Source organism: Podarcis liolepis, assembly GCF_965112155.1.
Source record: "Podarcis liolepis genome assembly, chromosome: 3".
Taxonomy (NCBI): Eukaryota; Metazoa; Chordata; class Lepidosauria; order Squamata; family Lacertidae; genus Podarcis; species Podarcis liolepis.
The window spans coordinates 50456699-50466815 of NC_139557.1; the positions used below are offsets into that span (position 1 = coordinate 50456699).

General features: G+C 42.5%; 1 protein-coding gene across 1 annotated transcript in view; it reads right to left on the minus strand.

The window, feature by feature from the left end:
- The window catches only part of LOC310704368 (uncharacterized protein), a 30244-nt gene extending 22235 nt beyond the window's left edge, over positions 1–8009 (minus strand). The window contains exons 1-3 of the mRNA XM_083497728.1: positions 7951–8009; positions 3479–3579; positions 2473–2537 (exon numbers count right to left, since the gene is read on the minus strand). Of these exons, the coding sequence (XP_083353854.1) occupies positions 2473–2537; positions 3479–3573 (160 nt within the window). The 5' untranslated portion in view covers positions 3574–3579; positions 7951–8009. The remainder of the gene's footprint in view (positions 1–2472; positions 2538–3478; positions 3580–7950) is intronic.
- Between the last annotated feature and the right edge of the window lie 2108 nt (positions 8010–10117).

Consider the following 10117-nt stretch of genomic DNA (forward strand, 5'->3'; position numbering starts at 1 on the left):
GGTCACCTGCCTGCCTGCACATCCTTCCAATCCGCCTCAGTTCAAGTTAGCCAGGAGCTTGCCTCTATGAAGCTGAGAGGCAAGCAGGCAGGTCCCTTCCCACCTCTTTCCTAAATCCTTCTCTTTTCCACTGCCCTGCCCCAATTGTTAAGTATAATTGGTTTAATTAACACTGAAATGGTGAATGTCTAAATGCATATTACTGAAGGCTTTAACATGGGGATTTTCCATGGGGCTATATTTAAGCCAAGAAAGGGACACTGAGCTATAAGTGAATTGATAATTATTGTTGTTTTCTGCTAGCTAACACATGAGTGTTTAACCTTAGACCACATGGGAGGCTATTGGATTTCAAATCACCATTTTGAAGGGAGTTGCCTTTCTTGACAAGCTCTGCGGAGTAAGGAGGTATAAATGGCTGTCCAGGAGTATACATCCTTAGGGCTGGAGTGTAGGCAAAATGGAACCTGAGAGAGACAGAGACAGAGAGAGTGAGAGAGAGTGCAAAAGCGCTATGTTTGCAAGCTCTGATTGTAAGTTATTTTATTTCTAAGATGATGCTAAGCCTATGCTTGGAGAAGCCTATGTTTTATGAAACTGTTTGGATGTATCATTTGATGTTTTAATTCTGTTATAAAGAAAGTTCTGCAAGTAAAGTTTTTGAATAATCTCTGGACAATGCTTCCTTTCAAAGGGAGTCAGTTTTCATGCATCCAGTCACTTCAAGCTGCACAATATTAATATCTCCAATACCAGTTCCTTATTTATATCTTTAATTTAAAGCTCTCACAGAGGATCTCTGAAAAGCATATTTAACCTAAAAGCATATTTTAAATACATAATAGATTTGTGGTTTTGCTGTTCCTAGGAAAACCTAGATAATTGCATGTTTTAAAATGACATTTAAAGGACCGTTACTGAGGTTGTTAAGTCAACAACTTGAAAGTTTTTTGAAAAGGCTAATACATTGGCAGTTGCCTTTGCAACCTTAATTCACCCTTTTTGTGATTTTTGGTATAAGGTGTTATTATTTTTCGAGTACATAGTTGTGTTTCTCATATGTGCTTTACACTTTGGATATGCTAGCACATCTTACTAAGATTTCATTGGCATATCAAAATTTAGCATTTCATACATTTAACTCTATTGTGTGAAGTTTTTGTGGTTTTGTCTTATATTTATTTGATAGTACAGTTAAATGATGCTGTTGACTAGGGGGGAAATAAACACCAGGGCATTTAGAAAATTACAGCCTGGAGATGGAATAAACAATATTTTTAAGTGTGAAGGTGGAGGAAGGATTTTTCTGCATTTAATGCTTTAAATAAACCTCAGTATGTTTATGAGCCATGTTTGGCTCAGATAATAAGCTCTTATTTGAAACTATGAACAGACACAAAGGTAATGACACTTGGACATCACCATCATTGCACAGTGTGGAAACATCTTTGTCGTTTTTCCTTCCATGGTTTATGGCTTTGTTTTGCGATATTTTTCCTCTGATACATCCTCCAATATCACACAAGTGCAAACATCTTCTGGGGGTTGGAAAGCTGATTTGAGAAGGTTTCAGATAAATAAATCTCATCTGTGAGTGTCAAGCAACAGATATGTTTCTCTGCTTTGAAATGAGTGGATACAGGGAGAATACATGATATACTAAAGACCACAATGAGCTGCAGGTATTATAAGACATGTTTTGTATAATGGATGATAAGCAAAAACATACTTGCTATAAAACTGGGATCAGTCCTAGACTATCCGATTGTCTTAGGGATTCCACTCCAGATTTTTTTAGAGTTTACTCCTTAGCCTTTTCTTTCCCCAAAGATATCCCACAAGGCAGCAGAGGTTTAGGATCAGAGTCTTATTCTCCTAGATGGGCTCCCTTCCCAGGTTGATAAGCACGATCTGCCCCTCATTTCCCTCTACAGTATGTTCAGAAACCTCCATAAACCAGGTGAGAGTAGCCGATGGGTCTCAAATGCTTGGTGAGTGAGGGAGTTTCTCTGCATGTGAAGACAGGTCCTGGCAGATTTAGCAGATGAGACCAATAGTGGGTTCAATGGACTGGATATACTAGTGAAAATATAAAAATATAAAATATAAAAAAATGTGTATAATAGACAAAGTTGCATCTCAAACAGTTGTGGAGAACTGAACTTAAGATGAGAAAAACAAGAAACCAAAATTGGCATATTCATTCATCTGTACTGCAGATGTTTTTGAAGTACACATGACTAGTAAAACAATAATAAATACTGTATCAACAAGAATAAAAGCAACATCTGAGGCAAAATTATTATTATCCATAAAATTATCATTATGTAATGATCCATATATTGGACACATAAAGAATAATCTGATTGTAGCAATTACATCCTCGTTAAATTGTATCTATTTTTAAAAAAATGTGATCCTCACAGTGACAGCAGGTGCTAATGTTAATGAATCTGTCAAATCATTGGTCACCTCTATAGAGTGATTTCTCCCAAGGTCTTGCTGTGTTGGTTTTCTGATTGATGGCATGTTTAGCCCTGTTATGGCAGGGAGAGGAAGTATGGGGAAATAGTGTTATAAACTTTAAAGATGAATTCTTTGTCTTAAACAAAATGCCTTGGACTGTCAGAAATGATTATTTAATGCTCATGTTGTTCACACTTTCTTTTATGAGACAAGTTGACAACCGTGGTTATCCTTTTATGCACCCTTTCTGCTTTGGGGGTTTTAGGGATCACTGATGCTGTACTGTCATGATCAGCCCTGTTGGACCGTTTTATATAGAGGATATCTCAATTGTATCAAATAGTGTCTATTCACCAAGGACTAGGAACTTGAGACGGATAAAAGGTCTGAGCAGCAGAGTTTGCAAAGCTAATGGACGAAAGTGAAAACAGTTTTGGAATGGTCAAAGGCTTGGTGTCCTTGCTAAACAAAGACATCCGCTATAGATTTAAAATGATGGCAACTTTGTGAACATGATAATGGGTAACAACCGAAAGTGGGTTATGATACTCAGTGAGGAAGTGGCGGTGGGCATTGTGGAAAAACTCAGAGTATCACCAGGTAGACTTAGTGCTGGGGCAGTGAGTCTGTGAGCTTCCTTCCCCAATCAAAACCTCATATTTTAGAACCCCAGAATTGGAACCCATGGAGCAGGCTCTGGCAGCAGATATGGGACTGGATTCACACTTTGCTTCAAACAACAGTAGCATTGCCAGAGCAGAGTTACACTAAGGGATGCTTCCACTGGGCGGAAAGAGAGGGAAGGTGACCTTTGCCAGTTTCCCCCTCCCTTTGTAACCTTCAATGGGACTCTTTAGAACAGAATGGGAGGTGGCATTAAGGGGGAGGAATCATCAAAAGAGTCCTCTGCCCCCCCACTAATATTGGGATTCCTCTACTGGATCAAAACTCTGGATCAAAAAGACACTGCTGATATGGGCTGCCATATGTCCGGATTTTCCCAGACATTTACCTGATTTCCGCCTGGACACTGCTGCCAACTGTTGTGATTTCATTCCTCCCGTTGCAGGATGTGTGATTGTTTTCATCACATGTCTGTGTTGACATTCCATACTGTTGGAGTCATGAGAACGGAAGTTCAGTTACACTGTTCCGTTATGCTGTACTTTTGCTTTTCTGCTCTCTCGGAGATGAAGAAGGAGAGAGGAGCCATGTTTTCTTTTGTTCTGTTTTGTACATAATAAAGTAGCTTAGAAACCCACACCTCCAATGCCTAGCTTCTGCTTGGACTCTGCTAACGTGTTGTGAACATATGTCTTCGGATATATGTCGCAGAAGCGCATCGGGAAAGAAGAGTGATGAATCATCCCGAGGGTAGCTTGTGGGGGAGAATGCAACTGCCTGGTGTTTTCCAAGCTGGTGCAAGAAGCCCAGTGAATCCAGCTCCGTGTACCCAGGCACCAACACTGACTGCAATATTCTGGATATGTCAGGGAAATTCTGGATGTATGGCAACCCTAACATAGCTCTTCCCCACGGAAATCATGGCATATATTTAGTTCTTCATAACTCCAGATGATAGATAGATAGATAGATAGATAGATAGATAGATAGATAGATAGATATAGATAGATGATAGAGATAGATGATAGATAGATAGATAGATGATAGATAGATAGATAGACAGACACATATCCTGTTTGGGAGGGGGGAGATAAAAAGATCTTGGTAATCCTTGCAGATGAATGGAAATAAGGCCAACGCACAGATGAACTTCAAGTCCCAACTTACAAATATTTAAAGTCATAAATTTTAAAATGCAATTGCATTTATCAGTGGCATAATGCATAAATTACTTTTGGTATATTTGTGAGGAACACAAGTCTGCGGAGAAATTTGCCCCCTGCTTTAATCTGCTTGTGATAGAACTTCTAGGGAGAAAAAAAGCTTCAGTTTGAACAACCTGTACAACATCAAAGCCCTTTCCCCTCCCTGCTGAAAGGCAGGTGGTCAGATGGAGACTCAAAAAGCAGTATGAAATCTAGCTCTGGGCTATATCCAGCCCTCTGTATCTGGGGTGCCTCACTCCAGCATTAAATCGAAAATTATAATTATAAATCTTTGACTTTCCACCTATATTTTTCTATGTTTGTGCCCTATAGATAATTGGGAAATTCTTCCTTAGCAGGCTTTTTTAATGGAAATACATAGAAATGAGTACTCTTACACATTTCTAACTCAGTTGGTCCATATGTTACATGGGATCTTAGCTCAATTGGGAAAATAGTTATTCTCTTCTAGTCACATTTCCCCTCAGCTTTGTTTAGGTAAACAATAGTCTTATAACATGTGAAAATCTGCTGAAGTACTATTTATAATTTTCAAGGCACTGACCAGACATTTTTACCTGGTCTTTTGTTTTATTCTGGGCATATTAGTGCTTGTGAACAAAAGAGCAAACAAGGATGGCTGTGGAGCAATCTCAAGTCCACCAAAAGCAAATAGAAACGTATATTTTTAGAGGCATTGACAGCTTTATATTGCTGTTTCCTAGAAGATGCATAGCGGAGGAAGAGCGGAAAGACATTCCTGTGAAACTCCATGACTCACAGAAATTGATCTGATTCAACAGTTAATGCAGCACAAAGATTGACCATGAACCAACATGCCCATAATTTAAAGGCTGTATACAGGGACACAGGATTTTTCCCCCTTTTAAAAGAACATTGTCCTCCTTCCTCTCCAGCCATTAATAAAACAATACTTTAAACAAACACATGCTTTGCAAGTTTGGAAGTAGGTGCCTGACACAAGTCATGCTGCCACTTTTATATCCCCCTCCCCACGATCACTCCACACAAAAGTGATTGGCCAAGAAGCCGGGGTGATCGTGGTGCCACCCTGGAATGACGGCATTACTCCGTCCACACCAGGGGGGGAGGAACCAGCCTGGGGGCCTGCCCGCAACCAGGACCATCCTTAAAGATGATCCCACTTATCGATTAAAAATTTGGTGTGATGTGATCCAATCTTCATTCTGAAAGTGTAGCCCAGAGGAAAAATGTTTGAGAACTACTGTCCTAAAGAAATTAAATGAGTTTTTCCTGCCTAACAAACCCCTAAGCACCCAGCTGCATCCTAAGCCAAGTTCTATCTGGCAGTTAAACTCTCACATTCTACCTTTTGACTCCCCACTCCCTCCTGTTGGTTGTTTCTCCACCTTGCCATGATTGGCTGCAGGGTCTCCAGGAGGATGACTCAACATCTATCCATCATAGGAGCACTCTCTGTGTCCTTCCTTTCCTTTCCCTTCCCTTCCCTTCCCTTCCCTTCCCTTCCCTTCCCTTCCTTCTTACTGACAGCCATGATCATGTCCTTTTATGTCATTGCGAAAATCCAGACAACCAATTCTCTTTGCTCCTTATCTCTCAAGATGGGTAGCCATTGTACGTCATTGCATGGACAGGCGGAGACCACCCCAATCCAAGACCGGCTCTCAGGTGGCAAGCCCTCCCCCCAGCCTGCCCAGCCCCCCAGAATCCAGGGGCGCCGACTTATAAAAAATATTGGGGGGGCCCATACCGGGGTCCTGCCGCTGGTTCGCTCGGGTAGCCGGGAGAACGCAGTTCGAGGTGGCGGTGTTGGGGAGAGACCCTCGCTCAGGGCGCCACTAGACTTGGCGGCCGGCGGCCTATCTGGGGGGTTTTGGAGCGTATTTCGGCGGAGCGATTGGGGAGGAGGGGGCTTGTTGCCGGATTCTTCAGCTGAGCCAGAGATCCGCTGCTGGGGGTCCCTGGGCCGAGTTGTGAGCACGGCCTGCTGAAGGGAGATCCAGCCGATTGCGCGACGGGGACGGCCGGGGCTCTCCGGCTAGGGCGCGCAGCTGGCTGGCTGGCGAGGGAGCAGGTGGGGAGGAGGCGGGGGTCCTCACTCTCTTAGGAAACGCACCCGCGCGCCCGATTGCCACGAAGTCCGAAGGGTGCGTGTGTGGAATTAAAAAGCAAAAACGAGATACGGGCAGGGCAGGCAAAGAGTTTTCTGCAAGAGGATGGAGGGCAGGTTGAAGAGAAAATCACTCAGGATGAGACAGTCAAATCAGCCATGATAAAATGGGCTCAGGATATTGGGTATAACATCATGTTTGAGGACTGGGAAAGGTTATGGACCACCGGAATGAAATTCACGGCATGTAATGCCTTGAAGGAAAATATTATGAAAATGATTTATAGGTGGTACATGACCCCAGTCAAGCTTGCAAAAATATATCACCTGTCTGATAATAAATGTTGGAAATGTAAGGAGGCTGAAGGGACATTCTTTCACCTCTGGTGGACTTTTCCAAAAGTGAAGGCCTTCTGGGAAATGATCTATAATGAGTTAAAAAAGGTATTTAAGTATACCTTTCCCAAGAAACCAGAGGCCTTCCTCTTGGGCATTGTTGGCCAGAAAGTGTTAAAGAAGGATAGAACTTTCTTTATGTATGCAACTACAGCAGCAAGAATACTTATCGCAAAATATTGGAAGACACAAGATTTGCCCACACTGGAAGAGTGGCAGACGCAATTGATGGACTACATGGAACTGGCTGAAATGACTGGCAGAATCCGAGATTTGGGAGAAGAAACAACGGAAGAGGACTGGAAAAAATTTAAGGACTATTTACAAAAACAATATAAGTTGTATGAATGTTAAAAATTTACACGATTCGGAAACTATAGCTTCAGCAATTAGATTTGGGAAACAGGAAATTATATTTTAAGTAAGAAAAGGTCAAAATCTAAGGTAATACTATGTTTAATTTAAGATATAAGTAACTGATGAAAAGTATGTTAAATTTAGAGGTATAGTATTTGAAAAGTACAAAATAAGGTACGAAACAAGGTAATAATTTGCTGATATCTTTATTATAAAGAATGCAGGGTAAGGGAGATGCGAGGAAGTCCAGTTAGTTATATAAAAAATGTGTTGAATGGTTGGTTTTCTTTTCTTCTTTTTCTTCTTTTTCTTTTTCTTGTTCTTTTACTTTTTTCTTCAGTGTATGTTTCTAACTTTGTATTTGAAAACTTAATAAAATATTTATAAAAAAAGAAGAAGAGAAAATCCTTTCGCTTTTCTGGGGCGCAGGGAAGTCTCAGAGCCGGAGGTTGGGGAAGGGACCCCCTTTGCTCTGCCCTCTTCTCCCGTCTTAGATTCGCATGGGGGTCCCCGCCCGAGCTTGCCTGGCCACCGGGCCACCCAAGGGCCGCGCTCTACGCGGCGCACCTTGCTAGCCGGGCAGCTGTCCTCCGCGGCTGTGGAGCGGCCCATGGAGTCGGCGCCTATGCCAGAATCGCGGGAAGCAGCCGGGAGGCCCCTTCTGCCGCCTCCACCCCCCAAGGGGCCAAAACAGGCATTGGGGGGGAGGAGAAGAAGGCTGCATGATGTGGCAAGGCCTTCCTCACAGCCCACCCAGCCAAGCTAATAAGGGTTGGGCCCCAGTCTCACCTCTCCAGATGTAGGATGAATTCCAGTGATGTCACTTGCGAAGCTCTGGAGCTGACTGTGATCCCCCAGGTAAATTCCACCGTCTATTGTGTGGGTGGGAAAGTCCCACCCCCTACCTCGCCAACTCCCCCAGGCAACGCCTCCACCACCGGGATTGGTTGACTGTCTGAGGTTGGGCAGAAATCTCCAGGTATTCAGCCTGGGGGGGTGGGGAGCGATGCCAGGCAAAACTGCTAAGAGCCATGTAGGATCAGGGGTGCTGCACACATCCATGCAAAGTATGCCCCCCCCATTTGATGTGGGGAGCGGTCCTTCCTCCCACTTCTTGTTACACTCACCTACAGCAATGGTGAGATCTGAAACTTTGCTGTTTGCATGTGATATTTCCCCCAATTAAAAGAACAAGATTCATGATGGGTTTTTCCAATCAGTGCTGTGTACTTTAATATGAGAGGGATGGCCCACTAGGAAAACAGAATGTTGTTGTTAGACTGAGTGGTCTTTGATCTCTCGGTCTACTCTATAAATGGAACAACCTGGTTATTTATAAGTGAATGAAAGCACTATTCTTTTCAGAACCCTGAGTTGCATAGAACTGTTAACATCTACAGACACACCAAATAACATGCTGCTTATACAATAATTACTGTATTTAATAAAATGGAAACAAAGCACTCTGCTGGTAATTTTGTTCCGTGGCTTCTGAACATATGAAAACAAGCCTTTATATTTGAGCACCAAAATTATGGAGCATCTCCACAGAGTGGCAGACAACTATTATGACGTTATTGCATCTAACACCCAGTGTCTTCTTTTATACATATCAGCGTACTTTGTAAACCTTATCATGGAAATTTGCATATGCTTAGTGAAATTTTTCGATTAAAAAATCTAAAAAGGAATAAATTGAGAATTAAACAATGGAAAACCAGAAACGTTGAATATGCTTTTAGCTTTATGGTTGGAATTCAGTGTCACACCATAATGGACATTTTGTCAGTGCAGACGTTTCAACTTGCCAGATGGAACAATCTCCCTCTCCTCTCCCTTTGCGCTATTCTGAGGGTTCTCCTGACCCCCTGAACCAATTTGCAGGGCTCTGGGGGGAATGAGAGGGAAAGCCCCATTGCACAAACAGAAGACCTTGTGCAGGGCTTGTGCTAATGAGACTCATTTGGTGACCTATGGCAGCTCAAGTGAGGTAGAATTCAAAGCAAAATGTGGCCAAGCGGTTTAACAAATTAACAAACCTTTCTGTTTCCTGCTTTAGTGAGGATGGAAAGCAATTATGGTCCTCGTCCAGTCTTTCACCTCTGATACATTTAGACATTTTAGGTACACCATAAAGCACTACATTGTGTCCTTGCATTTCTTTGTGTTTCTGCCTCCTTTTTGTTTTATATGCCCCATAGGAATATAACAAGATTATAATGAATAATAACAAGGGGAACCTGCAACCAAATGTGGAGTTACCTTGTTTAGGCATCCAGTCATGCATTTTTTTCAGGGTACTGTGTTCCATCACCCGTCCAACAGAGAAAAGCATGACAACATCCAACATTTTGTAACCACTGAGCATACTTGGTCACTACTGGACAATTTTTTTCATGGAGGCAGTTAGTATTCTGCATGCCCTGGGCATGTCTCCGCTTGTTTCTCTCCAGCGTTGTTTTGGTCACAATTCTGACACCACTTGCTGGCTGAATCTATTATTGTAATGAGTGATGGATGGTGTTATGATATCATACTTGTTCTTTTCGTTTTTGTCTTGTTCACAGTCACATCTAAGGAGTCCTGCTGCTTTAGCATTCGAATAATGTTTCAGGTTCTGCACTGGAATAAATAAAGGCAGAGTTAAGTTTGCAGTTCAGATTGGGTTTGACTAGGACTTGAACTGAAAAACAGATCAAGCCCCCCCCTCTCTTTCTCTCTCGCTCTCTTCACTCTCCCTGCCCCCCAAATTGGTCTTACTAGCTAGTCAAAACATTGAACAGACCTTTTCAGTTATCTTTTTACTACTACAGTGGTACCTCGGGTCACATACGCTTCTGGTTACAGACTCTGCTAACCCAGAAATAGTACCTCGGGTTAAGAACTTTGCTTCAGGATGGAAACAGATATCGTGCTCCTGCGGTGCAGCGGCAGCAGGAGGCCCCATTAGCTAAAG